The following is a 26965-nucleotide window of genomic DNA, read 5'->3' as shown; positions in this document are numbered from 1 at the left end:
GACACAAAACAGTTCTCTCCTTGATTCTCAAGTACCATGAGATACAGAGATCAAGGAGCAAAGATAGAAATCCTTTTTGCTTTTGATGTATTTTTCCCCCCTGGCTCCATGAGTAGAATACCAGAAAAGAGCAGCTCTAGGGATGAAACCCAGCAGCCAGCTGGCACTGAAAGCTCCAGCCAGGCTGGGATTCGGCTGGAACGGCAGCATCTATCTCTCCCCTGTATCCCCAGCCTCTCCTGCCCCTGCAGATGCCATCTCACTGAACAACCCTTCCCTCCCCAGTGCAGCAAAGTCACGTGGCCCTCTAAGGATGAGCACACTGCGAGGTTTAAGCAAATGCAATAAATTAAGCTCATTGTTTCTGCAGGATTTCGTTGGATGTTAATTATTTGTGCAAGGAAAGGCAGTCACCAGATTGCTGCACCAAATGAGATAGGGCAGAGCTATCACCACCACAGCCCAGATGCCACCAGTGCCTGACAGCATCGGTCGCTCTGGATTAGTGCTGTGGTTACTGGCAACAACAGAGCAAAGGAAGGCTCAAGCTCTGCATCATCAGTTCGACATGAAGCATTCCCAAAGCAGACAGGGCATCGCTGTTCGCTGGAGTAGTTTTACATCTCAGGATTCAAAGCTTCTTAAGGATTATAGCGCTGTAAGAAGCTTGATTGACAGTGTTAAAGGAATATGTTTGCTCTGCATGCATCCCCTGTTACAGCCCAGGGGACAGTTGTGCAGGGTACAGACCAAAAAGCTCTGCTAAACAGCAAAAAGAACAGCTACAAAAGGGCCATTTCTGCTCCCTACTTCAAGTCCCAAGCATCTGCATTCCTCCCATCTTCTTCAGAAATGACCTATTAAAGAATCAGTTCACGCCAGCTGGCTGGCTTCTACCTGTCTGCTCCATTAGCCACAACAGCAACCCTCACCCAGCAGTAAGAGCAAGCAATAGAGAATCTGGTTAAGGGCCTTTCTCATGCCCTGGCATCAAGTGGCACCTCTTAAAATGGCAAAACTTACTGTTAATTCAGACTTTTCCCATCTCAGGCAGAGGCTGCTCACAGAAACCCATCACCAGCTGGACAGCCACAGGGCAGGAGGCACACAGAGAATCCCAGACTGGTTTGGGTTGAAGGGACCTTAAAGCTCCTCCAGTTCCAACCCCTGCCACAGGCAGGGACACCTTCCACTAGAGCAGGTTGCTCCAAGCCCCTGTGTCCAACCTGGCCTTGAACACTGCCAGGGATGGGGCAGCCACAGCTTCTCTGGGCACCCTGTGCCAGTGCCTCAGCACCCTCACAGGGAAGAACTTCTGCCTAAGAGCTCATCTCAATCTCCCCTCTGGGAGGTTAAAACTATGGGAGACCTGCTGGCCCAGGACCAAAGGGCTGTGCTGGGGGGAAGGACAAGGCTGTTTAAGGGCTCCTTACTGCCTCTCGCTTGCTCTAGCTTGGACAGGGAGAAAAAGAGAAGCATTTGCATCCATCTTGAGCCAAAACTGTGCAGAACCAGGCAAAGCACACCCTTGGTACCTGCTGCTGCTCCACCAGCTGCTGCCCAGATGATGATGAGCAAAGCTGGCAGGCAGGCTGCCCAGCACTCCAGAGGTGGCATCTGGATCACAGCCCTCCCTGCTCTCCCGCTGCCAAACCTCATTTTCCTTGAGCAAGGTTAAGTGGCTCCAGCATTCCCACCTCCCGCTGCCATGGTAGCCTTTGCTGGCACCTTCCTGCTGTTTCTGCATCACCCCAAGGCAGGTTCCCACTCTGCCATCCCAGAGGCACCCACACCATCCTGCAGCACCCTCCTGGCTCCCTTGCAGCAGCAAGGGGCCTCTTGCAGCCATGGGGCTGGTGGCCCTTTGCCTGGTGCCATCACCTCCTCTGGGTACCACAACCCAGCCAGGCATGGGAACCAGGGCTCAGCTCAGACACCAGCTCCTTCTCCCCCCCCATAAGTGGCTGCCCCCAGCTCCAACACCCCATCCCCAAAACCCCCTATTTAACACCACCCCTGCGACTGACACCGTGTGTTTAGCCTCAGCTAACCAGCCCTCACTGCCTGTTGCACTGCCTGCTCCCACTGCTGCTATTTTGAAGGGTGAGAGTTGTGGAGCGCTGCCGTTTCCCCAATTCGCTCCCTTCCCTCCCAGCAGTTCCCCAAATTAGCCAGTTTCCACGGGAAAACACACAAACTGCCAGACAGACCCGAGAGGCGCTGGCAGAGGAGCCGCAGGCAGCAATGCTGCTCCAGCAATCCCACTCGCAGCCCGGGGATGCACCGGGAAATTAAGTCCTTGTGAAAACAGGGATGGGGATTGACTTAGCAGGAATTTGGGTGGTTTTCTGGTCTTTTAAAGCACAGCAATGCTGTTTTCCAATAGGTGCACCTAGACTGGTGCTTCCCAGTAATGCTGCTGTCCTTGATGGTGCTGCCTGGTCAGGGCTGTGCTTTCAGAGGGAGTCAGAGCAAACGCAGCAACACTGATGATGCAAATCACAAGCACGAAATGTGCCTGTGGGTTGCGTTTTACCCTTGAGAAGAAAAAACATATATACTGGTTGAATTAAACCTGCAAGATGATATGAAACAGACCGAAAACCTGTGCCTGCTTTTAGCGAGGAGGCCCTTGGGGTGAGGAGCAGGTAACGCTGAACCATGGAGCAATGCAGGACTGACATGAAAATAGTGATGTGGGGCAGTGATGCCTTCAGAATAAGTGATGAGCTGAGGAGGAACGAGCTCAGGCACACTGCCCTGGCTGCCTCTAGTCTAGCAGCATGGTGAGCATCTTAAATGACAGCCAATGCTTTCAGGTATTTCACTTGTGGCAAAAAGAATTGATCGAGACTGAACCAGGTCCTGCTAGAAGACCCATCTTCAGCTCAGGGCACATCAGCCAAAGCCTTAAAGCAGCTTTTTAACACTTACTGCTCCATTCATCTTAATTAACCCCAAACCTCAAACCTCAGTTCAAGTGGCAGAACCTAGAAATGTCATTTTACTGATGGGGAAACTGAGGCTGTGACTCAAGGGACAAAAAGGAGCTGCAAACTCAACCCCCAACGGAAACGTCTCTGCATTCCCACACATCCTCCCTGCTCCCAGAGCAAGTTATTGGGTGATCTGAAAGTGTTTTAAGTGTCTCAAAATCTCAGAGCCCCCACAGCTGTGAATAACAATGAATTCAAGATGCCTGTGAAATAACAGCACAGAAGCGTCATCAGCCAAGAACATGGTCTCCAAATTGCTGTGATACACCATGTTCACTCAGGGCATTGGAGCAGGTACTTACATCCGAGGCAGGGCCTTTATCAGCACCGGGGCAGGAGAAGGTGACGAACTCATGGCACCGCTTGTGCACGACGAAGCAGCAAACTGCAAAGAGAAGAGTGACAGTGTCAGTCACACGTTAAGGGATTGGCACCACGTCAGCCCAGAGCTTAGGAAAACAAAGAGCTCTTGTGTCTGACTTCGGATATCCAGGACTCTAAACCTATGGCAGGTTTTTAAACCCTATTGAACATCACCAACTGGACCTATTGAACATCACTGGCCCAGGCACTCCAGCAAAGGTAGAAGCAGAGCATTGAGTGGATGTCAAAGGAGGGCTGGGAGCCCTTCTGTTCACTTGGAGCTCACTATCACCCACAGCGCACGCTCCGAGGTCACCCCGGGTATGAAGAGAGGGAGAATCTGGCATTTGTGGGGATCGGAGCTGAAAGTGCATGTGTCCAAAAATGGAATGCTGTACCGATGGAACAGGTGGGCAATCTTCCTCCCACAGCCCTGCTTTGCTTCAGCAGCTCTGCAGCCTCCCTCTGCCAGACCAGCAGACACACGTCTCCCTCTCCTCAACACACGCAGTCGATGACAGTCACCCTTCTGGGAACATTAATCCCAACCTGTCGCTACCCAGACTTTCAAGTCTAAGTATCCAGAACTAAATCCACATCCTTTCAACCACCAAACCCTCACAGCACATGCTAATCTGACACTTCCAGCCCAGGTTTTGCAGTAAAAGCACTCTACTTAAAAGCTGATTTCTTCCCTAAATGCCAAATAAGCACCTTATTTCCAGCAAAGCTGGAGAGGGGCTTTTGACAAGGGCCTGTGAGGACAGAACAAGGGGAATGGCTCTAACCTGCCAGAGGGGAGATTGAGATGAGCTCTGAGGCAGAAGCTCTTCCCTGTGAGGGTGCTGAGGCGCTGGCACAGGGTGCCCAGAGAAGCTCAGCTCCGAGGGGTGACATCATGTGCAAAGGGAGCAAAGGGAATAAGAGAGCAAAGCAAAGATGTGCAAAGGCTGCCTTTGTCTGGAGGAAACCTGGGCACCAAACTCAGCTCTGTCCCAGGGGTATCTTACTTGCCACATCCCTTTCCCAAGAGCCATGGTTATACTAAAGAAAAGAGTGATGGGGAAGGTGAGATGCAGCCTGCTGGTGTTCAGGGACACAGCACATAACCCAAACCGAGCAGAGCAGGCTTCAGCTGCATCAGTATCAGACTTCTCCTAAGGAACAAGGAAAAGGCAAATGACGTTTGCCATTGAACTCACAATCCCCTTATCATGCCCTGCTACATCCACCTTTAAATTCCTTTTCCCTTTTCTATTTTTCATTGTGAAAAGAACAAACCCAGACGGTTTCAGAGGCACAAGAGCTGCCAAGAACCCTCTCCTCACAGGGCCTCTCATTTGCCTTTCCAGCAAATAAACATCTTCTTGAAAACATTGTTCACCATTTCTGTCATTTGGATACAGAGACAGAGGCATCTGGGAAGCAGGAAGGAAGAAATTAGAACTCTATTAGCAAAGATTTGTCCTGAAGTGTGTGGATAAACTCAATAAAGCTCCACAGCACGCTGGGCGCAGGCGCTGCTGGGAGCTGATGCCAGCATCCAGGCTGCAGCGAGAGCTTCCCAGCGGAGCTGGAATGATTCCACTTCAGCACAAGAAATATACAGCTACTGGGCTGAACTTCCTAATGCCATTCCTCTATGCCAGGGCTTGAAGCAACCTCTTCTAGTGGAAGGTGTCCCTGCCCGTGGCAGGGGGTTGGAACTGCATAAGCTTTCCAACCCAAACCATTCCATGATTCTACGACATTCAGTTGCCACAAAGATGACTTACAGCATCTTGGTTCTCATTTGCTTAAATGAGCTGCAACACAATGTTTTGAGCACTCAAAGGCTTCTTGGCCTAAACCACTGATAAAAACCCTCGAGAAAAACCATAAAGCAATTTCCAAACCGATCACAGAACCTGCCAAGCAGAAAAACCTCATCAAAATGTGTTCCAAGAGTATGAACATTGCAGAGCACACGTCTGGCTGCACTTCAGCATAGGGGGGACCTCCTCGGGCAGCGAGGGCTGCGGGTGCAGCACAGCAGAGGCAGAACATCCACCAGCACTGGCTGCTGCCAGCCAGGCCAGTGAATTAAAGCTTTATCCAGCAGCGTGTGGCCGAGAGCATGCTTAGAACAACGCTGCAAATCACTGCAGTGGACAGAAGCTGTTGCAAAGTCCTCTGCAATGGCAGGAGGGAGAAATCCAGCACTTGACTGCACTGCCTGGCAATATTGCTGCAAGAGTTCCCTTGATTGCTGAGGACTTCTGCCATCACAGACCCACAGCTGGAGAGCAGGACGAGCTGACCTTGGCCATGACTTGCCTCCAGCACCGCCTGTCCCGTGGTTGCTGTGTCCCTGATGCAGGGCAAGGTCTTGTCCCACTCCAGCACTTGTCCAGTGAGGTCACAGCACAGAGCAAATAAAACCCACTGTGAAAGTGAAACATCAGAGAGAGGAGACCCTGGCATTATCCAGTGTGCAGTTAGGGAAGCGCAGGTACTTCCAGCATCACAACCTCCAGCCAAGCAGGTTGAAGGTGCGTCACTTCAGTGTGAGGAAGAGCTGGTGGGAACATCCAGGTCCCAACACCATGCACCCAAGGGGCTGCACAGGGCTCCGGCACAGCACGTTATCAGCATGGGGACTGCTCAACACACAGGACCCATCACATGTGTCCAGGCAGAGCCACTAATAAGGTGTTTCCTTGCAGGCACCACAGCTTGTCACTGTGCTGTAGCCAGTCGTGCAGGAATGAAGGGTCCTCTCATCCCTCTGATGCTCCCAGCATAAAACAATCTGTCACAGAGGACAGGGAAAGACATTGCAGCATGACAGGACCAGCATTTATGCCCCTTGGGGCTTGCCAGGACTGGCTAGGCAGTGCTGGGCAGGGGGATGCGCAATTCGCCCCATGTTTTCAGGGGCTGTGAAGGAGCTTGGTCCCCCTGTTCCTGCCCACCCTGTGGAGGGAGGCCAAAGCCCACCCATGTGAGGGGCTCCCACGGCTGATAGCTTAGGGAGGAGCAGAGCAGCCCTGGCCATGCTGATGCTCCCCACTGATGAGCACCGCAGGTATCGCCGCCTTTGTCTCCCCAGGTCTGTTCACAGGGAACAGCACCCATTTACTGTGCCCCCTGCACAGGCACCTTCCTTCACCAGCAGAGTGTTTTCTCCTGTTTACAAGATGTAAACAGCTGCAAGAGTTTCCCCACCACGCTCACCACAGCTCACCTCACATGCTCCGTCTCTGTTCAGATGCCTTCCCAAAAGCAGACAGTTGGGCAGTTTGCCCAAAGAGACAACAATGCTGCAAGATTTGCTCTTAGAATACAAAATACTTCCTACTCCAGCAACTCCTGCCCAGGAAAAGCCCTTTAGCAAAGCTTTGAGCTCCTTAGACTGGCAGGAGGCTACCCAGGGAGCCAGCCCAACACAAGCACAGGTACTCCCAGGATGATGAAAGCCCAGAGAGTGTCAGGGTTAGTGTCTTATTTGCAAACTCCAAGTGTCTGAGGCTGCCGATCACTTCCTGGACAGCAGCAGGACCCAAGCACTGCACCTCTGTCTCTGTGCTGTTACTGTCAGGACACACGTTTGATGCAGTGGCCAGTCCCGGTCAGAGCAGGTCATTAGGGGTATTTTGGGGCCCCATTTCTCCTCTTAAACCTTGCTCTGGATCAGGTGTTGGGGATGCTAGAAGCATACTCAAGAGGGAAAACTGCCTTGCCCTGGCCATGGACCCACTGCAATGTGCTGGGTTACTGCAAAGGGTCACAGATGCTGGAGGCAAAGCAGGAGCGTGGTGCCACCCGTGGCGCCACATCTCCACACAGCCCAGGAGAGCCCCAGAGCTGCCTCCAACAGCCCTGACAAGAGCCCTTGGCCACCTGCACGGGGCTCTGGCACCAGCCCACAGCCAAGGGCTCACCAGTGCCAGGAGAGCACAGACCTGTGAGGTGCTGGCAGGTAGGGCCAGGCTGGCTCGAGATGATAAATCATTTCCTGACCCCTGCATGCTATCGGCTTGGAGCTGCCACATGGGAGCCTCATCTCCCACACGGAACATTGTTAGCTGGCAGGAAGGTATCCAGTCCTCCTCAAACCCAGACGCTGTGACAAATGACTTCCTGCAGGAATGAACCCTGCCTAGCAACTCCATGCTGCACAAAGCAGAGTTGCCTTTTATTTGATCTCCATTTGTTGCTCTAATTTCATTGCATGAACTCCCTGCCCTGATGTCCTGAAGAAAGGGCTAATCAATTTTCCCCGAGTCCTTCATGAAATGAATTATTCAGGGAAGTCACCTCCCATGCCTCCCCCTGAGCATATCCCTTCCCAGAACACACATTCCTTGGGAAGGGAAGCCCTCTGTCCACCTACACTGGGCAAAGGAGAGAGCTGGAGGCACCGAGAACAGTCTCAGATATGTCAAATAAAGCAGACAGATGGAGAGTTAACAGAGACAGAAGAAGGTTCAAGCCAGATTCATCTCTAAAGCAAACCCAGGGAGGAGTTAAAACCTCCCCGGAGAGCTGACAGAGCCATGCTCTGGCAGATGGTTCCAATAGCACAAAGCTCAAAGATTATTTCGAGCGTATCTCAGTGCGTGGCTGCTCTCTTACAACCTGTGGAAATTCTCATTTGGGTAACATTTCCCCTTCCTAAAGAACAAGAGAGTCAGGAAACAGCTTTGGAATGTGGAGTGCCAAAACTGGAGAGAAAACACGATTAAAAAGTCTTTTTAAAGGAGCTTTGTGTTGCTCCACCTACGCTGGGCAAACCCACGGGGTCGGATGCATTGGCCTGGCTTTGCCCCGATGCTGTACTGAAATGCACCACAGGCAGCACTTGCCCACAGTTTTCCATACCCACGTTACAAAATAAGCCTTGCTACATCAAGCAGAGCCAGCAAAGCATGGTAATCACAAAATAAGGGGAAAGAAGGGTTCCAGGAAGGGAAGTCCTGAATTTCTGACAGCGCTTTACAGCTTTTAATCACTTAGAGCACACAGAGAGAAGCTGAGCTAAAATTTATGCTATTTGGATTTAATCCCCAGCTTTGGTTCAAAGCTTTCTGGAGTTCTTACAACACAACAAATATCTTCAGCTCCTCATCAGACTTGAACGGTTTTCCCATTATCCGCTCCAGAGAGACACAGTGCAAATGACTGTGCGCTGGGAGTTTTGGGCAGTGGTTCTCGGCTATGGAAACCCACTGTGAACAGCTCCAGGGATTGATGATGGGGGATTGAGGAGGGGAAAATAGTAAATGCAAGGATCGCCCGAGCCATCTGAGTTCTCTTCTGCGAGGTCTCACCTGCCTTATTGCTCTCAAAGATGCCAATTCCCTGAACAGCGACAAAGATTCTCAATTCAAGAAAGCAATTCTTACTCAAACCAGTTAATTCTGCACTAATGGTACAAAGAAACCTTCATTACAGATACGTAGAAGCCCAGCCATGCAAATCAGTGCTGAGAAAGCTGTCACTCAGTGCCAGGGAGATAAAGCTGCATTTCCTGGTATTTCTGCTGTAAAGCAGCAGGATATAGTTTTTTTAAAGCTATACAGTCTTCCAGCCATTATAAAACCAACTGGCACTGTCCATCCCACTCTCCAGCACATCCCATCAGTGGTTCCTGAGGCAGGGACCACATAAGACCCTATACCACAGGTAAGACTTGCTCCCATTGTTCGTTACCCCAGGCTGCCTGCTGGAAAGGGATGGAGCATGGACAGAAACATGGGATCTGAACCTGCCTTCCTTTCCGCAGGAGCCCCTTGGCTGATGCAATTCCCAGTTTTCAAAGGGAGAGGAGGATGCTCCTGCTCATCCCGGCCCCCCAGGCCCTTCCCCAGCGCTGCGGGAAGGACTGAGCCTTCCATGCGAGGAGCTCAGTGACAGGGATTACATGCCTGAGGAGCAGGAATCCTCTGTGCAAATCCCTGCTGGGGAAAGGACAGACTGAAACATCCTCATTTATTCAGGCTCCTTGTTTGCCCAAACACCCGGTACCAGCTCAGGGCTTTTTACTCACATCTCCCACTTACTCTGCAGGGAGCGTTCCCAGTTCTCCAAGAATCCCAGACTGGTTTGGGTATGAAGGGGCCTTAAAGCTCATCCAGCTCCAACCCCCTGCCACAGGCAGGAACACCTTCCACTAGAGCAGGTTGCTCCAAGCCCCTGTGTCCAACCTGGCCTTGAACACTGCCAGGGATGGGGCAGCCACAGCTTCTCTAGGCACCCTGTGCCAGCGCCTCAGCACCCTCACAGGGAAGAATTCTGCCTAAGAGCTCATCTCAATCTCCCCTCTGTCAGGTTAAAGCCATTCCCCTTGTCCTGTCCTTATATGTCCTTATAAAAAGTCCCTTTCCAGCTTTCTTGTTGGCCCCGTTAGGTATTAAATCCAACCCCTCATCTACTACTTGCTCTTTAGGAGGGGAAAAGGGGCAACGTCAGCTTTGGAACCAGGCTGTATGTGGAGAGACCCAGGATCCTGCAGGAAGAGCCGCTCTCCAGGACCCATGTCCCAGCGCCAGCGATGCTGACCCGCCAGCAGCACCCGCCACACTGCGTACCCACGCTGGGGCTGGCAGCTATTTCCAGAGACACAAAGGCATTAATTTTACATTACAGCCTCATCCCAGCTCAGGGAGCATTTAAATACTTCATCAGCTCCTTCCCAGCCCCACGGTAATAGGCTCTCTTGCAGACTGAATAATTCAGCCCTGTGCGCGCGCCGGGCCAGCAGGACACAGGAGGCGACAGCCACAGCTCTGCCAGATGTGCCGCAGGAACCAGCTGTGCCAGCAGCAGCTTGGTGAGCCCCCTGGCCCCTCAGCAGTGGCATCAGGCTCTGTGCAGGCAGCAGAATGTGCCACAACCCTCAGGGCTGCGCAAGAGCCTGGCTCTGCCAGCCTGGCTTTACCCCATCCCCAATTCCTACAGGAATTACAAGTTTAGGGACTTTCCAGGATTTTTTCTGTGTAAGTGATGCCCAGGATAGGGAGGAAAATGCATTCTGGTGCTGAGGGGTTTCCTGGGCAGGGTCTGGGCTGCTCCTTACATTGGGTATTTTGGAAGGCTCCTGCAGATGCAGTCATCTCTCCTGCCGCTCACGGATGACTGAGCCTCAGCTTGTGCTGTCTCCACGCTCTGGTGCTCAGCCGCATTTCCATGGCATCTCCCACCCATGGCTCAGCATGGCAGCACCTGCCTCATTTCCAAGAGCAGGCTGGCTCAGATGCAGCCGCTGAGCCCTTCCACACCTCCGGCAGATGGGAATCTGCTGCCCATGCCCCTGCCCACACCACTGCAATGCAGGCAGGACACCCCAGGTTGCTCTCAACACATCCAGCAACAGCATCACTACCCCCATCCCTCCCCATGCACCCCACTCGCTTTGTGGCTGTTACCTGTGCCCTTTCCTTGTAAGCAGTTATGGCTTGTTCACTCTCTGAGCTCCTTCACTTCCTCATGGTGTTTCTCATGCTCAAGGGCCACATGAACTCAGCATACCCCAGTTTTGCCCCAGCCCTCAGCAGTGGCACCCACCCTCAGTGATGGGGCTTGAAGCAACCTGGTCTAGTGGGAGATGTCCCTGCCCATGGCAGGGGGTTGGAACTAGATGAGCTTTAAGGTCCATTCCAAGCAGTGCTTCTGGGCACTCATTCCCCCACGTAATTTAAGGACATAAGAAAACACAAGGAATAAAAACCCACGAAGATAACACAGCCTTGCAGAACTGTACAAGGACACCTCACTGCTCCCTTTGCATCTGGAGGGCAAAGAGACCCTATGGGAGATGTAGGGTCAGATGCTCCCCTGCTCCAGGAGTGCTTGGATTCCAGCCCAGCGACTGTAGAACATCCCTCCAATACCAGGCAGTGATCAGGTGCCAGAGCTGGGTGCAACTGGCATCTGTGACTTCTCAGGGTAAGACCCTGTCAACAAAAATCAAGTGAATGCAGTGCCTGCAGTGCCCAACACACAATAGGAGCCCACAGGAGCTGCACTGAAGCGCAGGGACAGGACAGCTGCTCTGCTGTTCACTTCCAACAGAGATATCCTTAATATTCCTTTCGTTTCTTAAAGGGTCACATACTTTGAGCCCAGCCACGCACTTGTAGAGGGATTTGCGTACATAGGAACAAAACACTGAAGAAAGTCTGCAGCTTCTATATGGAATAGCAGTAATGAACTGAAAACACCCTCTGCATGACAATGAATGTATTGTAGCCAGGCAGGATGAGGAACATCAATCATCCTGGCAATGCAATGGGTGTGGGTGGGAAAGGGGATGGTGATAGCGTTAGAACTGGGATCAGGGAAAGATCTTCCTTCTCCCACTGCATGTGCCAGAGAAACACCTTGAGCCACATCCAGACTGCAGGGATGGGGATGCCCAGAGGTGCTGCTCCGGGAAGCACATGGGTACCACGGCTGGCCTGGTTTGGGCAGCTTTTGCTGGCACAGGGCTCACCTGACAGGGCAGAGGGTCCCTCCATCCAGGACATGGCAGAAATCCAGCTCCTGCTTCCTCTCCAGATTGCTTAGGCCAAAAAAGCTGCTTGGAGCAGCGAGCAGAGCACTCCAACAGCCTTGTCCCCAGCATCCAGAGACACCCCATGGCAACTGCTTCATCCTCCCACCAGCCGTGCAGGCAGAGATGGTGCTGCAGGTACACGGCCAAGTCCCACCACAAAGCATGCTACTGAGGCACCAAAAAAAGCCCCAGCAGAATGTGTTGCCTGCAGGAGCCTGTACAGAGAGGCTGTTTGCAGTGAACAGATCTGCATGCCCAGCACCAGGACGGGGGCAGCCACGTGAACCATGCACTGTGCAGGCACCATGCTGATCCACTCCTGCTCTCCAAGCCTCCCTGGATGGAGCCAGGGCCAGCAGAGGAGTTCAAAGCAAGGAGAACGAAGGCATCAATGTGTTTCCCTGCATGAGGCACAGACACCTTTCTTCTCTGCTCCTTTTTGCTGTGCCAGGTGCTGCTGCAGAGACCCACGCACAGAACTGCACCAGCCAGGAAGCTGCCCACACACCGGCCCTGAATGAACAGGAGGGAAACATACCATTCCCTACCTAATCTCTCATTATAGCCAGGTGACACGCTGCAGCAACACTAACAGGTAATTTTGCAAGTTGGAATTTGTTTCTTTCCATGTTAACATCTCCTCTAACCTGTTTCTTAAAGGCCCAAATCACAATGCTGCACGCAGAGGAGTTCGTCATGGCCTCAGGGGGTGAGAAAGGTGGTGCTGGGCTGAAGTGGGATGGCCCCAGCTCCTGGACCATGGAGGTAAGCAGGGATGCTGATGGGAATGGCAGGCATTAGAGGAAGATGAGAGGCTTCTCAAGAGGCGGGACTGATGGACAAATCCAGTTTCTACCTTAGACAGAGACAGGCAGCATCAAGGAAAGTGCTGCATCCACCTCGGAGCCTGGTCCCTCTGCAAGGGACCTAGGAACAGCCCTGGGGACAGCCCAGCGCCTGCAGCCAGCTCTGCTCACAAACACCCACCCAACAGCTCCAGATCCATCCCAACCCCACAGAACACCCTCATCTCCACCAGTGAGAGATGTAAGTAGTACACTGTGATTAATCCAGGCCCCGAGGGACCAGATTAAAGAGTCTTGGCAATTAGTTCTGGATTTCTTAGGAAGGCGCTGGAAGGCAGTGGAAAGCTGCTGCAGTCCCTGGAGGATGAGACCAGCTCCTCTTGGAACCTGCCTCGCCTGCACCAGTTACACAACCCGCCACTGCCATGTGCTCCGTTACGGATGGTCTCCGTGCAAGGATGGAAAGAAGGCTTGGAAAAACCCCAAACCCCTGCACACGACAAGAGAAAGAAGATCATTAAAAACTTGGCAGACCTACTTTGACTCCGGTGACCTGGTAATTTAATATTGTAATTGAAACTCCAGGTCAGCCTCTTGAGAGCAGGCAGAAATATGGGAAGGTATCCCAGCAGGATCCATCCTGCCCAGAGAACAAGTCAAACATGAAGAGGAGGGCAGTTGAGGTGTAGGTAACCCACAATCGTCCCAGTTGTTGCATTTCAGAGCCCTGGAAGATGGCTGTTCGCCTGCTTTGAAGACAGCACTTTTGTTACAGTGTATTAATCCTATTTAAGGAAGATAAAAAGCCAGTCCCCAAAGAGCTAATAATGTAACTGAGTTAAAGCTGAATTTTGTCACTTATCTCCAAGACAGAGAGGGGAACTTCACTCCCATTTCCTTCCTCACATCCCCCTGCCTTCAATTTTCATATCTGAACTCTGTCTTACTTTCAAAGGCAGAGACCAGGGTAATCATTAAATAGCAGTGCTCAGATAACACACACCACCTTCACCTCCAGTGAACAAGGAGGCTTCAGGGACACCAGGCTTTGTGAAGTTCTATCAGCATTTAAACAGTTGATGGTGCATGTATCCTCAACCCATGTACCACTGACACGCAGCCACATCCCACCATCCCACCCCACCTTCTCCCAATTCCAGCTTATCCTGAAGCCTGGTGCCCACCTGGCCCTCTGGTGCTGGCACTGCCCAGTACAGTGGATACCAGCCCCTCTGCCCCTGGTAAGCACCGTCACCACTTTTGTGCCATCCATCCTCTGTCCCCACTGCCCTCCATTTCCACCATGGGTCTGTCTGCCCCATGTCATTTTAACCCCCCTGCATCTGACCACAGCGCTGGCTTTGTCTCTGCCCCACCAGCATTCCAAGGTGCTCACCCCAGCAGCTCTGCCAGGCTTGTCAGGCATAACCAGTGCAACCCCCAGTGATGTTTTCCCAGATGAGATTGAAAGTTAATGGCAGAAACATGGCAGTTTCCCAAAAGATGTCATCCAAACACTACAGATGAGCCTGTGGGGAGGAACAGGGTGTCACAGGCTGCACAGAGGGATCAGGAGGCACCCGCAGTGGCTGCAGGGAGACCTGGCCTCACTTCTCTGAGTTCCCATTGTGAACTCAGCAGGATCTGCAAGGGCAGCTGCTGCTCCAAGTCCTGTGAGGGCAATAGGATCTGCCCAGATGAGTTATGGTTTTATCTGCCTAAAAGAGCTGGTGCCATGTAAGCATCAGTGATGCACCACAAGCCATGGGTTGTGGAGCAACCTTACAGGCAGCTCCAGTCTGGGAACAGGGACACCACACTAAGGGAAGGGGATAAAGGAGCCTCTTCTGCACATGGCAAGCATCAAACCAGTTTCCTGTATAAACCATGGAGCTTGCACACATTCAGAGCATCTCAGGATGATGGGACCAGGGTCACCCTCATGCCTACGATGACGTGTCAGCAGCTGATCCATAACCATCCTCTCACTGGTGTCCCCACATCAACTGTCCCAAGGCCCCACCGTGGCTTGGGGTGCAGGAGTGCTCCAAACAGACCATGTCTTCCTCCTGAACCTGCAACACACTGAAACCCATAGATGGAATCAAAGCAGAGCGATGATTTCACAGTGCTCATGAGCCTCTGGCCAAGACACTTCATAATCCTGACATCAAAATTAATTTTCCATGGCACTGGAGATCCAGGGACAGACTGAGCTGCATTTTGTTCCTGAACACTACAGCAAGAGGAATTTATGCTGAGCACACAGTGCAAGATAAAGCACTCATTTCCTTTAGACACTCTATTTTGGGTACAGAGCTGAGCCTGTGCATGGGTGAGAAACTTCTCAAGCGCTCTTGGCCAGAAGTGTCACTTCTGCCTTCCCAGGCACCCTCATGTTACCTCCAGAAGCTCATAACCAGGTGAGCCAAGGCTGGAGCTCAAAACTGGCCCTGAAATGTGAAGAATTGAGGGTCTTTCACCAAGACAACATCAAGAGCAGAACATGAACATGGAGCTCCTGCCAAGTTTGGGAGGCACTTGTCTACTGCTAAAACCAGCATGGTCTATAATCGTGTTCCCTCTATTCCTGAAAAACAGCCTTTAAATAAATCAGACTAATCCCAGTTTGGGGAGATGTGTAAAGTAAATCCATTCAGAACAAGAGAAGGGGCTTCATTTCTCACCTCACTGAAGGAGCTCATTTTCTCTGCATTCATCACACGCACCACGCAGCATCCAGACCCCACACGGTCCCGTGGGTGACCCTGTAACTGCGCTAGAGCTGCTGCACAGTCCCTTTGCTTTTCAGGAAGGGCACAAAATAATCACCATGCATACAGCAACAACATTCATTTGTGGGTTTGGACTGATATGAAGAGTAATGACTTCCCTGCTGCTGCCTCTGGCTTCATCTGAGCAGGCTGCATCTTGGGAGTTTGTTCTCTATATACCAAGTGATGTTTAAAGGGTTCCTTGAACCCCCAGGAACAGCAACAGATCGATTTGAGTACAGCTGAAAGCAGCAGTTATCCAGGGTCCTCGCAAGGTGAAGCTTCCTACATAGGATTTATTAAGTGTTGCAACTGCGTCGTGCGATTGTGCCACCGTCCTGGGTTTCCTACAGTGAAGTGCTGACTGTGTCTCTGCTCTGCTGCCTTCCCAGATAACCCAGTGCTCACCAGCACCAGCTCAGCATCGCAGGGGGCAGGAACACACCACACTGACAGCACTTTAAACACAGGCACAAACGGCTCCTGACATTAACATACCTCCCATGTATGCCACCCATCAAAAAGCAAATGAGAAGGTTCAAGACAATCTCGAGATACTTTTCAGTTTCCCTCCGGCCTTTCTCCTCTGCAGATTGCCGCATGCCACGTTCTGCCCCAGCTCTGTGAGCCATCAGCCCAATGGTCAGACCCAGAGTGCCCTTCAGCCCTTCCACTTCTACCTAATCGACATGCAGAGCCCCCCAGCAACTCATCCAGCATGCTTTGGAGCCCAGAAGCCCATGAGATAGCCACAGGACCTGCAAGGCAGCAGGAGATGAAGCTTCATCCCTGCTCCTGTGTAGTGGGAAGCCAGAGAACACTCCAGTGTGGCTGGCCGTGGGCAGGCAGGGTCCTGGAGCCCTCGGGATGTGGCACCATGCTGCTCCCCCCGCACCCAGCCAGAGGAGAGCAGGCACTGGACTTTATCTTGGTATTTCAACCACTTCCTCCTGCAACATGCCAGCAGAACACAAGCTCAATTGCAACAGCTCTGAAGCAGGGTAGGGGTTGCCTTTAGTATTTGATTCTGCCATAAGAGGAGTGTGGGTCCCAAACCCTCCCCTGGGGTTCAGAGGAGAGACTGGGGTCTGCAGCCTGAGCATGGCAACAGGCACCAGCTCTGCATGGCAGAGCCCCCAGCAGCATCACGGAGGCAGCAGCTCCGTCTGCCCATCAGCATCTCCCCCATGCTCCATCCCATCTCTGCATCTACCCACACTACCACCACCAAAGCAGCAGCACCCAGCTGGGAGGAGGGTCCAAGGAGCCAAGCAGTGCTCAGCAGCCACCCTCTGTGAGCAACAGACTTGTCAAGAAGCGGTTCCACATCAAGTCTATTTTAAAATAAGGAAAACAAAGTAATCAAGTCCTGTTTGATCCTCACTGTCTCTGCTTTAAGATCACTGCTAACACAGGCAGGAGCAACAAATGCCCCAGGAAGCCACAGGCAGCAGCAGGACATCCTGCGATAGCCGGGATGCTCTCCATCAGCAGCTCCCGCTGAGGGGCCTCCCCAGACAGCCACCACCAGCTACTTCCCCTCACTGCAACATCTTCAACTAGGCAAATAAAGGCTGATCAATAGGCAATTGCCCCATTAAGGCCAACAAGCCAGACAGTAGCTACTCCACCTTCAGCAAGCAAAAGCTACATGGTGCACTGAGAGGACACAGCAAGGGAAGAGCAAAACCTGAGCTCTGCTTGCTTTTGTTTGTTGTCACTCCAGCAGACACTGCTTATGTCATAGAATCACAGAATCGTGGAACAGTTTGGGTTGGAAGGGACCTTAAAGCTCATCCAGTTCCAGCCCCCTGCCACGGGCAGGGACACCTTCCACTAGAGCAGGTTGCTTCAAGCCCCTGTGTCCAGCCTGGCCTTGAACACTGCCAGGGATGGGGCAGCCACAGCTTCTTTTCGAGCCTGTTCAGTCCCAAACTCCACAGGGGAATTTTGGGAAGTCTCGCAGGCTTCCTGCTCTGTGTGCTGCAGATGGGAATGTGCTGATAAGAAATCCAGCCACTTCCTTTGCAGAAAACAGCTTTAGTGAACAGAGGGTGAGAGCAGAGCAGCTTCAGCAGCACACGGTGCTAGGGCAGAAAGGGAGGATGCTCAGCCCTGATTCCTGCTGGAGCTTTGCCTCTCCTAGGTCCTGTTTGTCCTGCCAGTGTGGCAGAGCCCAGCCAAGGCTCGGGAAGACTGGATTAATGCTAATTATGGGTCCATGGGGATTCGCCCACAGCAAGTCACCCAGCACTGGACCCTGCCTGGCTGCCAGAGCAGCACGCAGTGCAATGAAGCCAGCTGTCACACAAGGCAGGATGCTCACCATGGCGTTGAGCGCTTTCCTGGCTCACCTTGGCTGCAGCCAAGGAGACGGATGCTCACTTCCCAGGCAAGGCTTGCCAAGAGCACCACAAGCAGCAGAATCCCTCCATGCTGACCCTAAGACAAGCGCTGCCACACTCCAGCCCCCACACGGCACAGCCTCCCTGCTGCAGGAAGGGATGCAGATCACACTGGGGCTTGTTGTTTTCCCTCCCTTGAAAACAGGCCATTATCTCATGACAGTTTGTAGCACTATGTGTTATTACACAGCAACATTACTGCCTTTAAGACCTTCAAAGGGCTGCAGCTGGCAAGATCTCTAGTGTACTTGGCACTCCTTTTGATGCTATACAGATAAGGTATTAAAATAACATCTCCAACATGTAGATGCACTGTGTCTGCTCGTTCCTCTCTCTCCAGCCAGAGCTGTTCAGAACAAGGTTTTTATTGATGCTGCAAGACAGGCGACGCACAGTGCAGCGCAGGCTGGAGGAGTCACCTTGTTATGGGAAGCAGCTCTATCCTGGGGATCCATCTGTCTCTGCCCCAGGTTTTCCCAAGGGAAGGTCTGGGATTCAGCACTGGATAGGATGAGCTCAGGAATCTGTTCAACACAATGGCCATAGGGAGCTGATAGCAGAAGAGCACCAGCACTCACATTAACTGAAGTCTTAAAACACATTTTGGGGAAGGAAGAAATAACCTGCTTAATGTTTTACTTTCCTTTAAAGCAATGACTGTCTAGGTGAATCTTGCTCTACATGGCTGGTATGCTCAGCTCCTGCTTCACTCACTAAACTTCAAGCCATGAATTAAGTTTGCTCTTCTTCGGAAACTGTCCTGTACAATTCCATGCCACTGTGTTCAATTAAAGCATTATCCAGGCTGCCAGCCTGAGGAGGAGGAGAGGAAAAGAGAAGAGCCGTTCCATTTACATGGAGCTCTGCAAAGAGCTTTCTTGGCTCCCTCTCCACACCACGTCTCTGCTGGCCAATACGACTTTATTAATGTTTACAATGTGGCCTCATTTTTAATGCTGCTCTGTCCCAGGGAAAGAAAGAATCCATTTGCATTTTTAATGGCATTTGGATAAGCAATTTAAGGCTGGCCTCCCTCACGCTCAACCAAAGCCTATGGAACGTCAGCCCGAGGTTCCTGGCTTCTGAATGTCCAGGAACCTTACAGACCATCCTCCTCACTGATGGAGATCACTTTATACCAAGCCTGTGCTGCTGTAGCTGGCACAGCATCTGCTCCATCCTCAGCACAATAAATGTGGGCCATCACCAGCTAGCCCACAGGCAGCTTTCCATTCAGTTTATTTTAATAAAGCAATAGAGGGAAACGCGCCATACATAAGATATTAAATGGCACAATAAAAACCTTTAAGCTCGCCTGAAATCTCTCCCAGCTGTTATGTAGTACTTCATAGACATGAAATAGGGCAGATTTCACAAGTACTGAGCTGAGTTCTGCCTGTGTATCTCCAGTTCCCACTGGCTTCTCCTCCTGTTCTCCCTCTGCCATGCAGGGTAGAGAGAGTGCTGAGCCGTAAGGAGCTGTCTGCAGAGCTGGGGGAAGAACAACAGAAGCTTCTAGTAGCTCACTGGAAGTGGCAGCAGCCGCTCACGCAGCAGCCCCCAGCCCGTGCCCACCTTTGCCAGCCTGACAGACACCCCGGCTGCTCCATTGGCTCTGCCACGGCTGCTGTGCCATCCCTCAGCGTGGTTTGGGGATGAAAACCTCATCTTCAGCAGAAGAGATGCTCACCCTCTACCTGCACCATGCTACAGGGCCAGGCTGATCAAATCCTACCCCACCTCCAGGCAATCCTCCCTTGAGTCATCTGAAGTTACCTCTTCTCCTTGCAGAACACAACAGTGCAGCATCACCCCCACCAAGCCTCCTCAGACACCCTGCAATGCCTTCCAGCACCCGTAGAACACAGAGGGAGTTACAAATGCCCCCAAAACTGCTCTGTGCAGCAGCTTCTTGCATACCCCTGCAGGGAGGTTAATGTTCCTGTGAGCCTAAAGGCTACCCAGAACTGTTGGTGCTGAACCAGGAGGCGCATACATGAAGCCCCATCATTAGTGAGGCTTGGAGCTGGTGGGTAGACACCCAGCTTGACGGGGTTACGTGGAGGGAGCTGCTTCCCATGGCCCCGCAACAAGGGATGCTCCCCCACCATCCTGCCTTCAAAGCTCCCTGCAAAGCCACCCAAATGCTATTGCGCACACAAACCTGTGTCTGTTCAAAGAGTTTGGGGTGAAAAACCCCCTAAAAGGGGTGCCTTTCCAACCAGATCTCATTTTAAACCCCCTATTTTCAGTCTTCTCCTCACACCTGCGCCACAGCTGACCACCTGCAGGGTCCCCCCAGCCCACCCTGCTCCACAATGCACTATGGGCTGGGCTGGAGGAGCACTGACAGCCCTGGGAGGGGGTGACATTCCCTGCCACATCTACCACATCTCAGATCCAGCCTCATGTGAGATTGGCAGCTGCCTGGGGGCGGTTTTCCATTCCTGAACACACGGCACCTGCTCCTCAGCACGGGATTAGTAATAAATATTTGGAAAAGATTAGTTATTTCATATAAACAGCCACAACCTATTGCAGAGGTTGGGTTAGAGCCTGCTCCTCACTGAAAGATCGGTCCATGGTGCTGCTCCGAGCCCTGCCAGGACCAGGAATGACCCACTCCACACCACACACCCCAGCACAAGGAGAGGATGCTGTAAGGGATGCCGGATACAGGACTCACTCATCCCAAGCTATGGAGGCTCCTGGTTCTTCACTCTGGATCTCCAAGCTGTAACCAGCCGCTCCAGAGCCCCCCCAAAGCATTATCAGAGCATGGCATGAGTGCACACCTCTCCCAGCTCCATTTTCCCAGCCCTCCCTTTGTCATGGGAGCCTTGAAACATGGAAAACTCCAGGCTCATCCCACTTTCCTCCTGCATCTCCTGCTTGGCCCCATCCCCAAGCACACGGCAGCCTGTCAAATAAGCAAAAGACACCAGAGACCCCCACACGCAGCTCTTCAAGCTAGAAGAAATACAGTCCCTCTGTAAAACACTGCAAACACACAGGCTGTTCACCCTGGGATTTATGGAGACAGGAGCTACACAAGCAGCAGGTTCAGCCCAGGACACAAACCCGTTTGCCAGCCACCCCCAGGGAAGCACTTCTCTGCCCTTCAGACTCTAGGAACTTCAAACACACACCCACAAAAAGGTGTTTCCCCAAAAATTCATCTGGTTTACACCCTGCCAGGATCCTAATTCACTGCAAGTGTGCATCTCAAACAGAGCGTATTTACACGGCTGAAACTCCTTCTCTATTGCATGTTTTCCTGCCTTACATCATCCTTCCTCCTTCAGCAGCTCCAGGACCTTCCTCCCTTCCATCACCACTGGGGCACTGCTGCTCAGCCGTGGCCCAACATGACACTTGCCTGCCTATGTCAGCTCTATTCCAACATCGGAGCCGTTAATCATAGTTACATTATAATTCTATTTCATTATAATGTTATTTGGATGGCAAAGGCTGAACCCAGCATATTCACATTGCTAATGGAATTAATCCCTCTCCTCCTGCAGCCTTGAGCATCCAGGCAAGCTGGACCCTTGTCCTCTTGTGCAAGCATCAGCTCATTCCAGGCTCCCAACTTCAACCTGCAGACATGTCCCTTCATGCAAGTATCCTCACAGCCACATTACACCATCAAGTTCACAGCAATATGCCAGCAAGACACCCAGCACCTATTTAACCACCCCCCAACCCTCCAGCAGGCAGGCTTAAGAGAGCTACAGGCTTACACAACCACCCAGTAGCATCCAAAAGTGAAAAGGAGATGGCTAAAAGTATGCTTTGATGCTGCTCAAGCTTCTTTTCCCCAAGGTTAGTACTTACAGAGCACGGTGGAGCACAGCAGGACTTGGGGCAGGGCTTGGACTGAGGTTCCAACACACACATGGGATTTTCACCACCACTTGAACAAGCCACCACCACTGACGGGGGGGTTTAGAAAGCAAGAGAGGGTAAGCAAGCTCCCGGGAGCATTGACAGAGCTTCTTGGCACTGAAGGTTAATTTCTCTTACAGTGTTGTTCTTCTAAAGTTGTAGTGTCGCTCATGTGTGCCAAGCTCAAGAAGAGTAAGTGGGCTGATGTAACTGGGAAACAATTCCTCTGAAGCTGCTTGCTCCATTATAAGCCTGGAGAGGGGTTTTGGACAAGGGCTTGTAGGGACAGGACAAGGGGAATGGCTTTAACCTGCCAGAGGGGAGATTGAGATGAGCTCTGAGGCAGAAGCTCTTCCCTGTGAGGGTGCTGAGGCGCTGGCACAGGGTGCCCAGAGAAGCTGTGGCTGCCCCATCCCTGGCAGTGTTCAAGGCCAGGTTGGACACAGGGGCTTGGAGCAACCTGCTCTAGTGGAAGGTGTCCCTGCCCGTGGCAGGGGTTGGAACTGCAGGAGCTTTAAGGTCCCTTCAACACAAACCAGATCTTACTCCTTGAACAAGCTGCTGAAGCCCCTCTAGTGAGAAAGGAACATTCTGGATAATATTTGTTAAACCCCTAAACGTAACAAACCAGCTCGAGTTTGGCTCATTGCCTCCATCCTGCAAATTACAGGCTTGTTAAGGCCTCCCCTCCTGTACCTGCCACCAGCACACCTTACAAAGACATTCCCACTTCTCACAGCATTAAAGAAAAAATATCCCAGCTATCAATGGATGCAATATTAGAAGCCAAAATACCCTCTACGGCAACCTGAAAGGTCTTAATTATCCAGGCAGGTGGCAGAGCGAGCAGCCCCAGGGCACACGGAGCTGCTGAACTTTGCTTTTGATAGTGGGTATTGAGGAAGAGACAAAAACACTCTCATTGAATCCCCTGGGAGTCGAGGCAGCTCTTTCATTAGCCAGAGACATTGTTGAAGTCCCCACACAACCTGAGAGACTATTGTATTCACAACTCAAAATCCATCCCAGTGTCTTAACTAGCAGGGAGTGGGGAGGAGAGGAATTGAATCAGGTTTCCAACCTAAGAGCATCTGTTCCCGTAGCAACGGCAGCAGACCAAGGTTTGCCGCATGCAGATTCCTGCTCCGGATGGAACAAACCTCCCCATGGAGCAGCCCCAGGACGGGGTGTGAGCATTTCCTTTGGGAATTATCAACTCTCTAGTGCCTTCCTGAGCAACCCGGTGAGATGGGGCTTGAGGGTACTGAGGCGCTGGCACAGGGTGCCCAGAGAAGCTGTGGCTGCCCCATCCCTGGCAGTGTTCAAGGCCAGGTTGGACACAGGGGCTTGGAGCAACCTGCTCTAGTGGAAGGTGTCCCTGTGCATGGCAGGGGGTTGGAACTGGAGGAGCTTTAAGGTCCCTCCCAACCCAAGCCAGTCTGGGATTCTGTGATAAAGATCAGAAAAAAACACCTTAATCTTCAGCAGAATCAGTCTGAAAACAACTTTAAGGTCAAACTTGCGAGGTGACTCTCGAGCAGAAAAAGCTCCTTCTTAATCCAAAAGTCATCATGAGAACGAAATGCAACTCTTGAGTCTCACCACTCCTCTTCAGATATTCATTTTTCAACCAGCTCTACACTGAGAGTGACCCAACGTCATCACACAGCGATGCTGAGAACAACAACAAATATGCTCCCAACACACTCTTTCAAAGCCTGACACACAAACAAGTGATTCTGGCTCATTTCTGTCTCAGTCATGAGGAGCAGATCTGGTAAAACCACCAAGAAGCTTCTAACAGAGTTAAGACTGAAGAGCTTGGCTGTCCCCATACAAGAGCCGAGTGCTGTATGTGTTTACAGCAGCATCCATATGGCACAGGGGAGTTATGTGCATCAGAAGCCAGGCTGCTGTACGTGCAACGAGGGCACGAGCTTGCCATAAATTCAGCTCACACTTCCCAAATGTGGTCACAGGAGTTCCACCTCCACACAGCAACAGAGCAAGAATTGCACCAGCACCAAGCTGGGCCTTGGCCGCACCAAACTGAGCGATGTGCCACCTTCCTGCTGGAGCCACCAGCATAGGAGGCACCAAGCACCACAAACAAGATGATGCCCAAGGACTCAGTTTTTTTTCCTGCAGCACCATGCTCCTTGCAAACCTTTCCACGCAATCACGGACAGAAGCTCATTGAAGAAGATTCAGAGTTGGTGCCATAAAGGTTTGGGCATGTCTGGTTGAGAAGACGCAGAAGCACAGCTTTGCCAAGACACCACAGAGACACCACCTCACCATACACCTTCAGATGCCAAAGAGACCATGGAACCCTTCACTTTGAGGATCCACTTTAGCAGCTTCAGGACTCCAGGTTCATACAGAAGTGAGTGCCAGCGAGCCCAGCAGACTGGGCAGGGAAGATGCAGTGGAATTTAAGAGCTACAAGCAGGGCAGCGAATGCTGATTCCGAAAGGACTGACCTGGCTCCTGCATGCAACAGCATCACATTAATATTGGATAGAAGCATTTCTTCTGCAGCAGGGCTTGTGCATGGCAAGAGATGTGCCCATGGAAAGCCCTCACCCCATCGCACCCATCCCTGGGACCTGAAGCCTCAGCACCAGCTGAACCCCCTGGGTTTGCCCTTGCCACACAGCTTCATTGCAGGGCAGCCCTAAACAATCACCAAAGTGAAATCCGGGTTTCCACCTCCAAGCCCAACCTCAGCATTGCAGCACAAGAGGCTTTCTGCAACCACAGACCATGCAGAGTGAGGCAGCTCTTCCTGCACACCCCGACACCTTCAACCAGAAAAACCTCCTGCAAATTCCATTACCAGTTTCCAGTAGCAAGTCTGGAACAAGGATTTCTTTAAGCAAAAATAAATGACTGAAGAGCCAGCAGTAGTCAAAGCTACCGTCTTCATGGGGGCTGCAGCAGGAACTTTCCCTCAGGGCAGTGTTTTGACCTCCCTTGCCTAAAAAGGGCTCACCACAAACCAGTGCTGCTCAGCTGACATGCAGCTCTAGAAATGAACTTCTCTCGCTGAGCATGGACAGTTATCTCTTCCTCAGCACTCAAAACTTCAACTCCTACATCAGCTTTTCATGAGAAGTGCAGCCCTTGGGAGCAGAGACAAACCCAGCTCAGCCTCCCACATGGGTGACCCGATGCGCAAGGACCCAGTCCTGCTCCTACACCATCCCACTGCTCATCGGCTCCAGTGGGAACAGCCCCGAGCACTTCTCGCCCCCGCTCAGGAGGCTTCGCTCCAGCCCTTGCATCCTCCACCTTATTAAGCGGCAGATGGACCGTTCTCACGTCAAAGGAAAGACAGACCAAGTCAAAACAGAGGAGATGCTTTTCAAATTGACCGAGTGAGAGGAGGGTGCTGGTGCTGCTGACAGAACCAGGCAGCGTCCCCAGGGACACCGCTCAAGACAACTCTTCGCCTGAGTACAGAAGTGGGAGAGCAATTAGGAGGAACAGCAACGAGCTTCTCCCCCTTCAGCCTTCCCACTCATGAACACCTTCCATCGTGCCGCAGTGCCAGGGAATGGCTCCCACCAGCACTTCCATACCAACCCCAGCATGGGGGACTTGCCCCTTTGAGCATCACATTGACAATCAAAGCCATCATGAGATTGCAGAAGGGCTAGGGATGGAGCTGCTGCCTGGTCTCACCAGTGGGCAGAGATGGGCTGTTGGAAAGCCAGGGCTGCCAACAGTGAAATGGCACAGGGGACACCAGCAAAGCAGCTCTCCAGCCCTAGCTGCAAGCTGGGGTCAACACTGCAGTCAGCATCTTGGTTTTGAACTGAGCAAGCATAGAGTAAAGAGGAAAGGCTGCAGAGCAGCACAATGAGATGGCAGGAGAGCCAGGATGGGGAAGGTGGTGAGCTCCTGCAGGCTGCTCCCAGGGCACTAGCCATCACTAGGCCCTTGCAGAGACATGCATTTTGGCTTACAAACCCTGACCCACTCACAGGAAGCTTTATCACAACAGGAGAAGTCTAATTTGGCCATGAAGCCCCAGTTCTGAAAGCAAAGGATGTGAATCCCACACTACCGATGGGGAGGATTCTGAAGAACAGTACTCTGGCACAGGAGGAAGAGGGCAGACAACTCTGAGCCAAAATACACACGTGGCAGCAAGGAGATGCTGAGCACAGCACAGAGGTCCCCTGCAAGGGGAAGGATCCTGAATGCTGGCCAGGGTAATAACTAGGGGCTCCAAACCTCAGACAGTCACCAAAGGGTAAGCATATTCCAACTACTTCTCTTTTGCTGCAGGATTTCCACGAGCAAACCCAGCTGGACACGGGGTGTCCAGGCTTCACCATGCCCAGGCTCTGCCAGAAGCAAAGCAAGACAAGCTCAAGCTGGTTAGTGAGAGCCTCCAGGCTCCAGAAATAACTTTGGGGAAGCGATACTCGAGCTGATGCTCCAGGGCACACGTGGGGACTTCTCGGGGCATAGCGCCTGGCGCTGCGCTGCTGCTGCAGCTTCCTGCTCTCCCACAGGCACCAGGATCTGCCCCAGCCTGTATGCTACCATCTTCCCTCAGTTTCATTTCTGTTCCTCTGCCTTGGTATGAAGTCATGTGTTGAAGTTATCGGAGAGCTGGAAGTGAGTCAGCGCAGTCAACGACAGCCTAAGAATGTAACTAATTAAAACTATTCACTCAAGCCAGCATGTTCCGACATACTCAAGACCCTAAACAAAGCCAGTTGCATCAGTGGGACGCAGCACACAACCCTGGTACGTTGGCTCCCACCTTCTGCAGCAGATTGTAGAAAAAACGAGTCACATTCCAATGCAGAAGTCAGAGCTTTGCTACCAGGGACCACATTCCTCAATGGAGACCGGGAGATGAGTTCTCAGAGAGCTTTACTCCACCCCAAGAGACTGCAGAAGCCGTGCTTCAATTGAGGGAACACCTGAAGCCATCACCAACCCACCGAGGGGTGGAAGGCAAAGAGCAGTGTTCGTACAAGACCAAACAAATTGATGAGTTGGATGCAGCAAGTCAAGCCAGAAGCAGAAACGAACTGACCCATCTCCAGTCCGTGCAGGATAAGCCAGGAGGAGCAGGTCAGCCAAAGACCTTGCTACCTTCAATATATTTATCCTCCCCTTCTCTTTTTAAGGAGTGGGAGTGTAATTTGCTGACCAAGACTGACAGACCCTG

The 26965-nt window shown here is 52.0% G+C and overlaps 1 protein-coding gene across 2 annotated transcripts in view; it reads right to left on the bottom strand.

Moving 5' to 3' along the window:
* Window positions 1-26965, bottom strand: part of PRKCB (protein kinase C beta) — a 107267-nt gene that overhangs the window by 62772 nt on the left and 17530 nt on the right. For both annotated transcript variants that reach the window (XM_030482749.2, XM_030482747.2), the window contains exon 3: window positions 3299-3381. In XM_030482749.2, coding sequence (XP_030338609.1) covers window positions 3299-3381 — 83 coding nt within the window. The remainder of the gene's footprint in view (window positions 1-3298; window positions 3382-26965) is intronic.

Source organism: Strigops habroptila, chromosome 4 (genome assembly GCF_004027225.2).
Source record: "Strigops habroptila isolate Jane chromosome 4, bStrHab1.2.pri, whole genome shotgun sequence".
NCBI classification, from domain to species: Eukaryota; Metazoa; Chordata; class Aves; order Psittaciformes; family Psittacidae; genus Strigops; species Strigops habroptila.
The sequence above is the reverse complement of the archived record's forward strand: the minus strand, read 5'-3'. Positions and strand labels throughout refer to the sequence as shown.